This window comes from Ovis aries, chromosome 18, assembly GCF_016772045.2.
Source record: "Ovis aries strain OAR_USU_Benz2616 breed Rambouillet chromosome 18, ARS-UI_Ramb_v3.0, whole genome shotgun sequence".
Taxonomy (NCBI): domain Eukaryota; kingdom Metazoa; phylum Chordata; class Mammalia; order Artiodactyla; family Bovidae; genus Ovis; species Ovis aries.
Window position 1 is genome coordinate 24,067,452 of NC_056071.1, and position 15,137 is coordinate 24,082,588.

At 50.0% G+C, this 15,137-nt stretch overlaps 1 protein-coding gene and 1 long non-coding RNA gene across 7 annotated transcripts in view; one reads left to right on the forward strand and one right to left on the reverse strand.

Annotated features, from left to right (window-relative positions):
- LOC132658116 (uncharacterized) overlaps positions 1-2,162 on the reverse strand; it is a 42,580-nt gene extending 40,418 nt beyond the window's left edge. The window contains exon 1 of the long non-coding RNA XR_009597218.1: positions 1,907-2,162. This is a non-coding gene — a long non-coding RNA (uncharacterized LOC132658116). The remainder of the gene's footprint in view (positions 1-1,906) is intronic.
- The window catches only part of ARNT2 (aryl hydrocarbon receptor nuclear translocator 2), a 190,387-nt gene continuing 176,677 nt past the window's right edge, over positions 1,428-15,137 (forward strand). For 3 of the 6 annotated variants that reach the window (XM_042234958.2, XM_060401377.1, XM_027956965.3), the window contains exon 1: positions 1,428-1,579. In XM_042234958.2, coding sequence (XP_042090892.1) covers positions 1,549-1,579 — 31 coding nt within the window. In that variant the 5' untranslated portion in view covers positions 1,428-1,548. 6 annotated transcript variants of the gene reach the window in all.

Below are 15,137 nucleotides of genomic sequence, written 5' to 3' on the forward strand. Positions count from 1 at the left end.
AGCCTGGCCCACCTTGGTGCTGGTTGCATTCATGCCCTAGTTTTCCCTTGAAGAGTCTTTCTTTCCACCTCTCCATATTCTGCTCATTGTTTCAGAATAGTGTGTGTGTTCTTGATCACTTTGGCCTCTCTCTGCCCCCATTCATTCATTCACCAGTGACCACACTGAGCCTCAAGCAGCTGTGTGCTTCTGGAGTACAAACACCTTATTCTGCTGCCCTCATGGCCACCCAGACTAGAAGTCCAGGGAGGGCAGAGCCCCTGTGGCTCTCTTTCCATGGTCCACCCAAAACATCGCCTTGTCCAGGCACTACAGCAGACATTCAATTTCATGGAATCGATAAACAAATGAATATCATTAAGCGCCTATTAGTCAAATCAATAGTGACAAATACTCCCCTGGAAGACAATGCTGATTTGAAAATAACATCCCAAGCATTTCTTCTCTACTCGCGCCCTCCCTCTCCACCAAGTGCTTCTTTGTAAGGATTTAAGATAGTCTGATGTTTTTGCAAACGTGTTCACATTAAGAGGCTGTCTTGCCCTTTGTGGGTCTCACCTGGGAGGGGTTCATTCTTCAGTGGAGCCTTCTCAGTGGGTGCCATCTCCTTCCTATGAGCAACCGTGCTGTCTGGCGAAGAAACAGCCCCTCCCAGCTCCCTATGGCTAACTTCACCAGGATATGCAAATAAAAGCTCTCAGAGAGTCCTAAATTCTCAGGTGGTTGTGTAAAAGCTCCTGCAACAACTTTGGGTGATAACCAGTCACAGTGCAGAAAGGAAAGTCGAGCTGACAGCCTTTCTAAGGGCCGAATCCTGCACAATTTCCCGGGTCTGGTGCTCGCTGGGTGCCCTCGGCAGCTGTCCTTCCGTGCCCGTGGCCTTGGAGGTGCCGGGGACCTGAGGAGTCTCGGCCCTGGGAGCCGAGCGGCGCGGCGCCGGCATGCTAAGTGGGCAGCACTGGGGCGCCTTTGTTTCTCTCCATCTTCCCTCTGAATCTTAATGGGCGGCCCTCCACCCTCTCGGGCCCGGCCCCCTGGCCCAGGGACAGCGCCCCTTCGAGCTGTGTCCGGGACCCCCGGAATGGGGGTGGGCAGGGGGAGACTCGGACCCGGAGAGCGGGGAGGGGGCGCGCCTCCAGCCCGAGCCTGGGCACCTGCGCGGCCCCGAGGGGGCGGCCCCCGACTCGGGGGTCCGGCCGCCCGCCGCCCCAAGTCTCGCGGTGCTGCGGCCCGGCCCGGGGAGCGGCGGCCGGGCGCCCCCCGCGTGTGACAAAGGCTGAGGCCGGAGAAGGAGGCCGGGGAGGGGGCGGAGGCGACAGAGGCGGGGGCGCGGGCGGCCGGGCGGCGGGAGAGCGCGGAGCAGCGCCCGCCCGCGCCGTCCTTTGTGTGGAGGCGGAGGGGCGGCGGAGGGGAGGCGGAGGGGCGGCGGAGGGGAGGCGGCGGTGGCGCCTGGGCCTGCGCCGGCCGCGCTTGCCCCGGGGGGCGCCCGGCTCCGCGCCGCCCCCGCTCCGCGCCCCCGCCCGGCGCGCGCCCAGCCTCCCGAGCAAGATGGCAACCCCGGCGGCCGTCAACCCTCCGGGTGAGTAGCGGCCGCGGGCCCCGCCGCAACCCGCGGGCCCTGCCGGGGGACGGAGCGGGCCGGAGGGGCTGGGCGCGCCGAGCGCCCCCGGGGACGCGGAGCAGGGGAGCTCGACACCCCCATCCCCGGGTGGGGTGAGGGGGGGCGCTGTCATTCTGCGCGGCAGCCTCAGCCTCAGCACCAGCTCCAGGATCTCCATCCCAGTCTCTGTCCATCCCGGTCTCGGGGATGCATCCCCTCCGATCCGCGGGCGGCGCACGCCGGCCTCGCATCCCTGGGAACCAGCAGCGCCTGTCCGGGATCCCCTGAAGTTCCGAAAATACCCACCTTAGCCTTCCCTATCCAGCGCCTTTTTCTCTTCCGGCCCCGGCCCATGTAGCATCAGGCGTCAGCCGGTCCGGACGGGTAGGAGGGTACAGCGCTGACGAAGGGAAAAGTTCGGAGCCAGAATTCAACAGGGTGGAACTCCGGGACGGTCCCCTCAAGCTCTGGTCCTTTGATCCCCTGGCGACTAGCTACTGTGTGTCCCCATATTTAATGGACACACATGCACACAGCCTGTAGAAACAGCGTGGAGAAGCCCAGGCCAGTTCAACGTCCTCTGCTTTATAAGGCTGACCAGCTCCCAGGGTGCGGTCTATGATAACTCTGCTTACTGGGCAGATTTCAAAAAAATGAGACGAGGTCCTGATCAAGTGGGAATAACGACGTGGCTTGGAATAGTAGCAGAGAAATTCTATTGTGTTTGGAGAAATGCTCTACCTTGTGAATAGGACGGCCGGAAAGGTGTCCAAGAATGGAAAGGCGGACAGCTGGGCTTTCTGCTACAAAGTTTTGGGTGCTGTGCAGTGACTGCTATGGCCGTGGCGTGGTGTTCGGCCCCTGTGGAGGTTGCGGGGGAGTCTGACAGAGGCCAGCCCTCGGGGAATTCCTGGTAGCCGGAGGTCGTAGGGTGGACGCGGGGGAGGGGGGGGGTGCGAACACACGCAGTGTCTAGCAAAGAAAAAAAAAACAGTTAGAAAGGAAGATCCCCTTCCATCTGAAGTGGTAAGGCAAAGCTTTTGGAGACTGGGCACTTTAGAATTGGACTTTGAAGAGTTGGAACACAGACCCAGGTGCGAAAGCCGCTCGCAGGTGGAAGGGATGGTGTGAGTCACGGCGGACTTACTCTGAGCATGCGCAGATGCAGTGGGTGTTGGGGCTCTAAGCCCGAGAATTTCACACCGAGCGGTTTGGCAGTGACCAGACTTTAGAGTAGGAGGAGAAGGGGACAACAGAGGATGAGATGGTTGGATGACATTACCGACTCAATGGACATCAGTCTGAGCAAACTCCAGGAGATAGTGAAGGACAGGAAAGCCGGGCCTGGTGCAATTCATGGGGTCACAAAGAGTTGGACAGGACTGAACAGCAACAACAAGGCTTTAGAGTGGACGGACTGAGGAGTATGGACTCCCTCATTCCACATTAAGAGTATTCTCTATGGTATTGCACACGGAAGTTACATGATCACAGTGCTTCTGGAAGATTAATTTGTTAGCTCAGGTTTGAGGTAACATAGGAATGAGGGAGCAAGACTGGAAACAGAGAGGCCGGGTTGAGATGAGGCAGGTGCTGGGGAGGAGAGACTTAGCGGTCCTGGCTTGGGACACAGAGAGGAAGGACAGTGCTGTTGGGCAGGTGGAGGAGCTCAGACTTGCACCTCTTAGATTAGGGGTAAGCCTAAAGGAGACACAGACACAGAGGTGAGGGGCCTGAGTAGCTCCAAGGACAGAGGTTCCGTTTGCAGAAATAGGGAGTCTAGGAAGAACAGATGAGTATCCTGTCCAGATGCTGAGTTTGAAAACAGCTTTACCAGTTTGCTTGTGATTGAAGCCTGCAAGTTCAACCTGTTCAGCTACTTAAAGATCAATGTTAAGTTGATGGATTTAAATGTTATATTAGGAAAAGCAAAGGATGTTAAATGAGGATATTTTAGTCCAATATAGGTTTATAATGGAAATAGGAATAAAATCAGAGGCAATGTACATTAATATATGTAGGCTGTGGGGTTTCCCCACTCAACCCACTCAAGTATTCTTGCCTGGAGAATCCTGTGGACAGAGGAGCCTGGTGGGCCATGGTCCGTGGGATCCCAAAGAGTTAGACACGACTGAGCGGCTGAGCATGCACGTGTATACACACACACACACACACACACACACACACGCATACGTACATACACAGCATAACATTGCTGTTTAATACATTTTGTGTATCACATTGTTCCGTGAGCCAAATGCAATAAATACAGGGCAACTGCCAGCCTTGGCCATGCTGAGCACATGACTGCCTGTGCCTTAGACTTTGGAACACTTGAACTGTGCAAGTGCAGGGAGTTGTTTTTATTATTTATAAACAATAGATGGGGAAACAATGGAAACAGTGTCAGACTTTATTTTGGGGGGGCTCCAAAATCACTGCAGACGGTGATTGCAGCCATGAAATTAAAAGACGCTTACTCCTTGGAAGAAAAGTTATGACCAACCTAGACAGCATAATGAAAAGCAGAGACATTACTTTGCCAACAAAGGTCCGTCTAGTCAAGGATATGGTTTTTCCTGTGGTCATGTATGGATGTGAGAGTTGGACTGTGAAGAAAGCTGAGCGCCGAAGTTTGATGCTTTTGAACTGTGGTGTTGGAGAAGACTCTTGAGAGTCCCTTGGATTGCAAGGAGATCCAACCAGTCCATTCTGAAGGAGATCAGCCCTGGGATTTCTTTGGAAGGAATGATGCTAAAGCTGAAACTCCAGTACTTTGGCCACCTCATGCGAAGAGTTGACTCATTGGAAAAGACTCTGATGCTGGGAGGGATTGGGGGCAGGAGGAGAAGGGGACGACAGAGGATGAGATGGCTGGATGGCATCACTGACTCAATGGCCGTCAATCTGAGTGAACTCTGGGAGTTGATGATGGACAGAGAGGCCTGGTGTGCTGCGATTCATGGGGTCGCAAAGAGTCGTACATGACTGAGTGACTGAACTGAACTGAACTGAGCTGAACTTGCTTGCTAGAGACAGTGGGTGTCTGTCTTTTCTCTGTTGGCAGTGATACCAGAGATACTGAGCATGATGAGATCTTCCCAAGGGAAAATTTCTTTAGGTGGCTAACTTTTCTCTTACTCACCCATCTTTTCTTTAAAAAAAGAAATTATTTGTTTGGCTGCGCCAGGTCTCAGTTGGGCACTGAGGATCTTAAGTGTTTGTTGCAGCATGCGGGATCTTTAGTGGCGGCATGTGGGATCTAGTTCCCTAACCAGGGATCGAACCCTGGCCCCCTGCATGGGGAGCACAGAGTCTTAGCCACTGGACCACCAGGGAAGTCCTTCACCTGCCTTTTATCTGAATGACCCTCCGCAATAACCCTCAGGTCTGTGGAACAAGTTGTTTTTGCAACCCTGTGAATCTTGAACTTCTCTGGGGAAAGGGTGTATTTCCTAAGGGAGATAACTAAAGGTTAGACCCCAGAGACAGGTTTCAGATTTCTCTGGCAATTTACAACCGAGAGAGGCAAGGTGCCTGAGCTGGGTACCCAGAGTCCACCTCTCCTAGGCACGAGTCACATGATGCTTCTTTGAATGCCCCCTCCTCCTTCCAGCTCACCTCTCTCTCCACATGTTGTTGTTTTGCCAAGAATAAGAGCTTAGTAAACACAAGTGGCCTGGGAGGCACCCGGTTTTTTTTCCGATGCTTGTCTCTGTTCAGGGTACCAAGGTGGCAGGCCATCACTTCGCCACCCCACCCGCTTGTTCCTTTTCTTCCAGTTGAGTCCTGCAGACCAGCAGACCCATGTGCAGTGACGCTTGTCTGTGCTGTATGGTAGGGGCGCTCTGGGGACCAGGTAATATGAAGTTGGAATCTTCCTAGTTTCGTGTATTCAGGAGATCTGAGCCAGGTTCACACTCTAACCATCTGCCCCTTCTAGGTGCCCTGTTTGGGTTTTGGATTCTACCAATTACTCAGAGAAGAGGAGTGCTCCTTGGAGCAGGATGGGTTTGGCCTCCCGCTCTTCTCATGGTGTCTGCCACCGTAGTCCGTGGGTTTAGCTCCCATCTCCTGGGGCCCCTGACCCCTCCCTGCTGCTGCTGCTTAGTTGCTTGTTTGTCTCTGACTGTTTTTGACCCCATGGACTGTAGCCCACCAGGCTCCTCTGTCCATGGGATTCTCCAGGCAAGAATAATGGAGTGGGTTGCCATGCCCTCATCCAGGGGATCTTCCCAACCCAGGAATCAAGCTGTGTCTCCCGCTTTGGCAGGCAAGTGAGCCATTGGGGACCCCTCCCTACTTCTAGGTCATTTGCAGTCCCTGTCTTGGTTGCTGATACTATGGCAGTGGCTGATTCTTTTAAAATTTATTATTGTTATTTTATTTTTGGCTGCACTAGGTCTTCATTGCCGGGTGGGGTCTTTCTCTAGTTGTGGCACCTGGGCTTAGTTGCTGCATGGCATGTGGGATCTTAGTTCCCCACCCAGGGATAAAACTCACGTTCCCTGCACTGAAATTCTTAGATTCTTAACCACTGGACCTCCAGGGAAGTCCCATGTCTAGTGTCTTTACACACTGCATTTCATGGTATCTAGAAGACTGTTGATGGCAAGATCAGTTCAGTTCAATTCAGTCGCTCAGTCATGTCTGACTCTTCACGACCCCATGGACTGCAGCACGCCAGGCCTCCCTGTCCATCACCAACTCCCAGAGCTTACTCAAACTCATGTTCATTGAGCCTGTGATGCAATCCAACCATCTCATCCTCTGACATCCCCTTTTCTTCCTGCCTTCAGTCCTTTCCAGCATCAGGGTCTTTTCAAATGAGTCAGCTCTTCACATCAGGTGGCCAAAGTATTGGCGTTTCAGCTTCAACATCAGTCTTTCCAATGAACACCCAGGACTGATCTCCTTTAGGATGGACTGGTTGGATCTCCTTGCAGTCCAAGGGACTCTCAAGAGTCTTATCCAACACCACAGTTCTAAAGCATCAATTCTTCTGTGCTCAATTTTCTTTGTAGTCCAACTATCACATCCATAGATGACCACTGGAAAAACCATAGCTTTGACTAGACGGATCTTTTGTTGGCAGAGTAATGTTTCTGCTTTTTAATATGCTGTCTAGGTTGGTCATAACTTTCCTTCCAAGGAGTAAGCGTCTTTTAATTTCATGGCTGCAGTCACCATCTGCAGTGATTTTGGAGTCCCAAAAAATAAAGTCAGCCACTGTTTCCATTGTTTCCCCATCTATTTGCCATGAAGTGATGGGACCAGATACCATGATCTTAGTGTTCTGAATGTTGAGCTTTAAGCCAACTTTTTCACTCTCCGCTTTTACTTTCATTAAGAGGCTCTTTAGTTTTTCTTCACTTTCTGTCATAAGTGTGGTGTCATCTGCATCTCTGAGGTTACTGATATTTCTCCCGGCAATCTTGATTCCAGCTTGTGTTTCATCCAGCCCAGCGTTTCTCATGATGTACTCTGCATAGAAGTTACATAAGCAGGGTGACAGTATACAGCCCTGATGTACTCCTTTCCCAATTTGGAACCAATCTGTTGTTCCATGTCCAGTTCTAACTGTTGCTTCTTGACCTGCATACAGATTTCTCAGGAGGCAGGTGAGGTGGTCTGGTATTCCCATCTCTTTAAGAACTTTCCACAGTTTGTTGTGATCCACATAATCAAAGGCTTTGGCATAGTCAATAAAGCAGAAGTAAATGTTTTTGTGGAACTCTCTCACTTTTTCAATGATTCAACGGATGTTAGCAATTTGATCTCTCGTTCCTCTGCCTTTTCTTAATCTACCTTGAACATCTGGAATTTCACGGTTCATGTACTGTTGAAGCCTGGCTTGGAGAATTTTGAGCATTACTTTGCTAGCGTGTGAGATGAGTGCAATTGTGTGGTAGTTTGAGGTTTCTTTGGCATTGAATTTCTTTGGGATGATGGCAAGATACATCATTATTTTATGAGCTTCCAAGAAAGAAAACTAGCTAATTCAGCTCTGACATACTATCAATTGTTAAATGCTCCTCCATTTCAGTGATGTTTTAGACAATCGCATTTAGAACCAGTGAAATACCATGCCTTAAGAAAAAGTCAGTTTTGCTTCCTGACCACTTGTAGGCAAAACAAACGGTCTTTTTTTTTTTTTTTTTAATAAAAAATCTATATAAAGTGTACCCTTTCAGCATCTGTCAGGGAGCCTAGTGATGAACCAATACCCTTTTAGCTTCTGTCAAAAAACAGGAGTGATATCTGAAAAAGAGATATATTTATTTTTCCATCATGATTTATTGAGCAACTAGTATGTGTCAGTTGCTAGGTGCTGTGCTAGCTTGAAGTTGGGAAGAGCTGGGCTGGTTTGAGGATCCAGAAAAGCCCAGGGTGGCCAGAGGACAGTGGGTGAGTAGGGGTGATGGTGATGTGGGAGGTTGGAGAAGGGGGTAGAAGCCACTCATGGGAGGCATGGATTGGGATAAGGGGTTGAAATTTGATGCTAAGAGCAATAGAGAGCTTGGAGGGTCTTGAGCAGTGGAGGTGTGTGGTACCACCTGCAGTGACTGCTGTATGGAGAGCGGACTGGACAGAGGCAAGAGGAGAAGCCAGCATCCCTTTAGAGCTTGTTGACATGGACAAGGGCGGTGGTGAGCATAGAGGGAAGCGGATGGAGTTGAGATCTATCTGGAGGCCAGACTGCTATGCTGAGCAGCTGCAGAGACACCAGTTATATCCTTGGCCACATTGCCTGCAGCAGCCCTTCTTTTGGGTTAGCACCATATATGGTGTGGGTTTGGGAGAAAGAACAGTTGAGGTTGACTCCTAACACTTGGGTGGTAGGAGATGATGGGGATATAGTGAGGTGCATGTGGCCGTGGGGTGTCCATGAGGCTCCTGCACTTAGCACTGGGGTGGAGGTGCCTTGGAGACACTGTGGGGGAGCCGCTGGGAAGGCCATGAATTTGCTGGAGATGTAAGTGAAAAGTGGTGTTTGCCAGCCTCTCAGCAGCTTCTCTAAGCCCTTTCCTTGAGGGATGTGAGCTCCCCGAGAGTGGAACACCTGGGCCACATCCCCTGAGCCCCCCAGCATCACCTCCATAACTGCCTCATCCTCGGCCTGTGCTGAGATCCGTGGGGAAGTCAGTTCTGTATCTTTTCCAGAACTACGACTCCAGTGCGAGTGTCAGCTGAGTGCTGGGCTGTCCCTAGGAAAGGAGCGTGCAGTAGACTTGCCCGGGGTGGGATCCACTGCATGGGGAGCCGAGGACGTCCTCATACAGAAGCAGGTAGAGCCGATGTCACGCAGGTCAAGCTGGTGGACTAGCTGTACACACAGAACTTGTTCAGTGAAGAAAAGCAGGGTCTCCCACTTCTTGTCAAGCCCTTTCCCACTTGAGGGCTTTAGCCTGTGCTGCTGTGTTCTCTTCTGAGGATGAAGAACTGCTCACCTGTCCTTCCTGCCGTCTCCTGCCCACTCCCCACACCTAACCGTTTTCCCCCAGGCCACTCCTTTTGTTTCCTTCTGGTCTCAGCTTGAATTCTTACTCCATTGGAAGAGGTTCTCCGGACCCTTTATCAGTGGCTCAGTGATAAAGAACCCGCCTGCCAATGCAGGAGACCGGGGTTCGATCCCTGGGTTGGCAAGATTCCTTGGAGAAGGAAAAGGAAAGAAATCCCACTCCGGTATTCTCGCCTAGGAGATCCCTTGGACAGAGGAGCCTGGCGGGCTCCAGTCCATGGGGTCACAAAGAGTCAAACATGACTTAGCGACTAAACAACCACACCACCACCACCGCGGAGGGAGAATAGGTCAGACTGGTAGCAGCCTGGGGACCAACTGGTGGTCTCGGAAGACCCGTATCCCCACCAGATTCCCTGTGGAAATCCCACAAGGTGCTCCCCTTCCCAGCCTTCTGCTCTGGGTATGAAACTGCTGCTGTGTCTTGTGTGACCACCAGCAGTCACGGATAAGGCCCCCTGGGCTGGTTCTCATTCCCCTGCCTCCCCCACCCCGCCAACCCAGGGGTCGACACGGGTCTCAGGAAGGCGGCACTGAGGACTACTGGCTCTGCAGTGGGAAGCGAGGCCCTTTGCAGATAAGCAGAGCCTGCATGGTTTTCCAGACTGTGACAGTTGGGCCATTTTCCGGACGAATTCATAGAAAAGCAAAAATGTTCACCAGTAAGGAGTTCTTGATTTTGGACATCGTGTGGGGCATTTTTCACTCCTCTGGTTATGTTGTGAGGGCAGCTGAGCAGAGCCTGGAGGGGATCTTCTCCCTGCGCCCTTCTGAGGAATTGGCTTCTTTCTTCCCCATAATCACTTTTTCCCTGAATACAACAAGAAAGATACTGCGTGGATTATAAGAAATTTGGAAAATACACGAAAGTGTTGAGATAGTTCTCCTACCCACTATTAATATTTTTGCGTATGTTGTTACAGACTTTAAAAAACATTAGAAATTAATACAAAATAGAATTTTAGAGTACATTGCATATTGTATATTGTAAATTAATTCTATGTTGGAATAAAATACACAGTTTGCTATTTCCTTCTCCAGGGGATCTTCCCAACCCAGGGGTGGAACCCATGTCTCCTGCATTGGCAGGTGGATTCTTTACTGCTGAGCCACCAGGGAAGCATTTTATTCCTAGTTATTACCAGATGCTATTCTCTTTCTTATTTGAAGAGACTCTGACTAAGCCAAGTGGCAGAGCATCTGAGAACCCAGACATGGGGGCCCAGAGATGTGTCCATACAGCGCTTCTGAGCTGCGGGGGGGCAATCCTGGTTGTCACATACCAGGGTGGGTGGGAAGGTGGGGGGAGGCAGCATCTTGGGAGTGGTGGCCAGGGATGCTGGCAAACATCCTCCAGAGCACAGGGCAGCTCCCACCACAAAGAATGATCCAGCCCTAAGGGTCACCAGTGGGCGGCTGGGAAACCCCGGTCTACAGGGACAGGACTTCTCCTGGGTCTCTGGGCAGTGGCCACTGGGAAAGGAACCTGAGAGTTACAAAGAGGCTGGCCCCCGAGGCCGCCACCTCAGAATAAGAAATCACGGTGGCTTTAGAAACAAGACGGTGCTTTTCGGAAAATTATGATATCCGCAGTGAAAGTTAATTTAAATGTGAAATGACAGAACTGCAGGATTTTTTTAATTATTATTTTTAGAACAGCATTGCTCTTTCTATCACATCAGCAAGTTCGAAATGAGGCCTCGTCTGGGTTCATTTGCTATAATTTGATATGCTTGATGGATTCCAAGCCCCCCAAAGAATGAAATGAATGAATGTGATCAAGGATCACAGCTGTGTTCTTTCTCTTTGAAAGCATTTCAGACCAGAAAACTTCTAATTCGGTTCAGCCAGCCTTCCCTGGGCACCCCTCTGCCCCCCTGTACCGGGTTCTGGGCGGGTAGAGAGACTCTGAGTGAAATAGGTTGGCTGCACTGTGTGTACAGCTGGTCTCCTCAGCAGGCAGTATTGGGACAGTCTCATGGCAGTGACTGGTGGACTCTTACGGACAGCCGAGAATGGACCCCCACCAGCTCCTCCTGAAGGGCAGAGAGAGAGTTACAGGGATGGCTTAGAACAGGGGCCCCCAACCTCTGGGATCTAATGCCTAATGATCTGAGGTGGAGCTGATGTAATAATCATAGAAATAAGTGAGTGAAGTGAAAGTCGCTCATCGTGTCCTACTCTTTGCGACCCCATGGACTGTAGCCCACCAGCCTCCTCTGTCCATGGGATTTCCCAGGCAAGAATACTGGAGTGGGTTGCCATTCCCTTCTCCAGGGCATCTTTCTGACCCAGGGATTGAACCCAGGTCTCCTGCATTGCAGACGAATTATTTATTAGCTGAGCCACCAAATGTAAGGCACTTGAATCATCCCCAAACCATTCCCTCTACCCCTCTCCCTGTCTGTAGAAAAATTGTCTTCCATGAATCCAGTTCCCGGTGCCAAAACGTTTGGGGACCACTGGCTTGAGGGTGCAAAGCTCATTTTAGCACCAGAGTGTATGCCTTTTCCTAACGTCAGCCTCACAAACCACAGGTCTCTATTTCCTGCTGCCCGCCCAGCATCTCCGTCCACGTGTCCCCCTCATTTTGCAAAGCCAGTACCCCCTCCCCAGGTCCCCTGCAGCAGTGAATGGCATCACTCTCCATTTACTGGTCCAAGCCTGACATTAATTATTTTAATTGCTTATCCACCTAATTAAGCAAATATTAATTGAATGCCAACTGTGCATGCACAGCAGTGTGCAAAGCCAGGCGTGGTCCCCACGCCCACAGAGATCCCTGCGGGGAGGACTGGTTGTTTATTAAAGAGTCATGAGCAGGAGGGTGTTATTAAAGTAAGTATTAGGGGAAAAAGGTGTCTTTGTATCCAGATGCAATAGGAAGCCATTGTAGTGTTGTGAGCAGGAGGCAAATTTTGAAAAGACCTCTCTGGCTGTTGAATCAGGCCTACAGGCTGAGGGCGTGCTTCCCCATGGTCCAGGGAGGGGACTGCAGAGGCCCTCTCTAGGTGGCAGTGGACATGGAGAGAAGCAGGTGAACTCCTGAGATGAAGCCAGCAGAACCAGATCAGAACCAGATGATGCATCAGATGGAGTTGATGAGCGTGACAGTGGCCAGGTTCCTGATTCAGTCCCTGGAAAGTCAGGGTGCCATTTCCCAAGACAGAGGTTGTTGATGAAGTCCCAGTGTTTGCGGGTATTTTGGTGGAAGGGGCAGGGAGGTGATGGATTCAGTCCTGGACCTGTTGAGTCTAAGGCATCAAGAAGAGTTCAAGGCATGTAGGTGGGGCTTTGCCAGAAACCCCAAGTTGCTTCATTTCGCTTAGAGCTGAGATTTTCTTTTCCACCGTAGGAGCCTTGATATTAGGGGCTTCCCACGTGGTTCAGTGGTAGGGAATCTGCCTGCTAAAGCAGGAGACATGGGTCAGGAAGATCCCTTGGAGAAGGAAATGACAACCCACTCCAGTATTCTTGCCTGGGAAATCCCATGGACAGAGTAGCCTGGTGGGCTATAGTCCATGGGGTAGCAGAAGAGTCAGAAACAACTTAGCAATTAAACTACAACAACATCTCTAATATTATTGAATGAATGGATGGATGGGTGGTTTGGTCACCCAGTCTGCCACATTTAAAACCAATGCAAAGCAGTGTGACCGTGACAAGGTTCGTTTTTTTGTTTTTAGTAACTTTTACGCTGCAATAATTACAGGCTTACAGTAAAGTCTTGAGAAGACTACAGAACTCCTGTATTCCCCATCTAGATTCCTTAAGTGTTAACATTCACGTTTGTCTCATCAGTTTCTTTAGGTTTTTTTCCTCAATTTTCTGAACACTTTAATACCTGGTAGACAAAAATGAAAATGAAAGTGTTAATCGCTCAGTCGAGTCTGACGCTTTTGTGACCCCGTGGACTATAGCCCACCAGTCTTGTCTGTCCATGGAATTCTCCAGGCAAGAATACTAAAGTGGGTTGCCATTTCCTTCTCCAGGGGATCTTTCCAACCCAGGGATCGAACCTGGGCCTCATTTTAATTCTAAACACTTGAATGTGTGTAAACTGAAAATAAGTACATCCTTCTACAGAACTGCGATTTATGAGCAAGATCAGGAAGTTGGCATTCATATAACAGTATATTCTAAGCTGCAGACCTTATTCATATTTTACCAGTTGATCTTCATAGCCCAAACCATTTTCTTGGCTCTAGGTTTAATCTAGGATGACAACTTATGATGCCTCTTTAGTCTCCTTTATTTAACTGCTCCTTTAATAACTGCTCTGGTTCCCCACCCCGCCCCCACCACCCCTGCCACCCATAACATTTTTACCGAGTACAAGCCAGTCACTTTGTAAAATATCCCACAATCTGGTTTTGTTTGACGTTGCTGCGTGATGACCTTGGGATTGTGCTTTTAAACTTGTCTGTTTTCAAGGACACAACAAAAGTGATGTTATATCACAAGGCTGTTTTTAGCAGGCATTACTTAAAAAGCAAGTCTCTGGGTTGGTAAGTCAAGGTCTTGTGCAGACAAGGCTAAGCAAAGGTGATCAGCGGTTCCAGATGCCCTTTCCTGTGTAGATGCAGAGAGTATGTTAGCTGCTCAGTCGTGTCTGACTCTTTGTGACCCCATGGACTGTAGCCCGCCAGGCTCCTCTGTCCGTGGAATTCTCCAGGCAAGAATACTGGAGTGGGTAACCATTACCTTCTCCAGGGAATCTTCTTGACCCAGGGATCAAATCTGAATCTCCTGCATTGCAGGCAGATTCTTTACCATCTGAGCCACCTTGGAAACCCTTCCCTGTGTGCTCGGCAAACTTCTGTGGGTTCTATACACCATATATAGGCAGCTTCAGGTGTTCCTTGTCAAGTACAAGTCCCAGGTTTTTTTCTATTTTTTAAAGACTGTAAGGGTAACATTTTCCTAAATAAGTATCGACTTCATTTGACAAATAATTATAATCTAACTGTGTAAGGATTATCAAATCTCTAATAAAGTCAATAGGGAGTTGAAGAGTTTAATTACCAACTTTCCTGACATACAAATTGGAAAGCTTTTCAGGTAAGTTGCTCACTTGGAATTCCTGAAACGTGTTGCAATTAACAGATCTCCATTCAAACAGTAATTAGTGTATGATTTGACCTGTTCTTTGTGGCTGATGCGTATCTAGGGTTAGATAGGTATTTGTGTTTATTTTAGGAAGTGAATTTGCTGCCTTTTTTTTTTTTTTTTTTGGCTGCACTGTGTATGGAACCCTCCACATCCTGCACTGAAAGTATGGAGTCTTAACCACTGGACCACGAAGGAAGTCTGCTGCTGCTTCTGCGGTCCATTTAAAAACACATTTGCATTTACTGTCACTTCCTAAAGAAAGACCCAGTAAATCAGATTTGGGGGGTGAGTAATTTGCCTGCAGAAACCTGCTGAGTTTTTCCCAAGGTCCGAGAATTCCCCCTCCTCGCTCTCTCCTCTCTGCTCCCGTCCCTCTCCTGTCTCCTTCCTTCTTTCTTCCTCCCTCTATCTCTTTCTCCTCCACCTCTTCCTTTCTTCCATTTGTCCTCCCTCCCTTGTCCTTCTCTCCCTCCCCACTCCCACTTCTCTTTCGTCAAAGACCCAAAAGAACCAGACAGGGTGGAAATGTTCAGATCACCCCAGTAGTTCATGCTGGGTCATCTTGCTGCAGGTATGTAAAAACCCAGACTCTGACTGTGTGAGTGGTGACGATGTAAACACCATCTGCTGGGAGATGGGACAGGTGAGGGCCTCCGTCTTCCCATCTGTAAAATACGCTGAATTCTTGATCATGCACTGACTGTGCTGTGTGCTCAGAATTCAGAGATGAGGACACTGCCCCCTGGGGTTGAGACAGGCCACGGCCTACCTGGTGTCCGTGGCTTGTGGGCTGGCTGGTTACCCCCTCGTTTCCACTAATTCCTTACCTGTATGGTGGGGCTCCTCCCTGGGCTTTGATGAGAATTAGATGGTTCTACTTAAGAACTTTGGGGATGAGGCTTG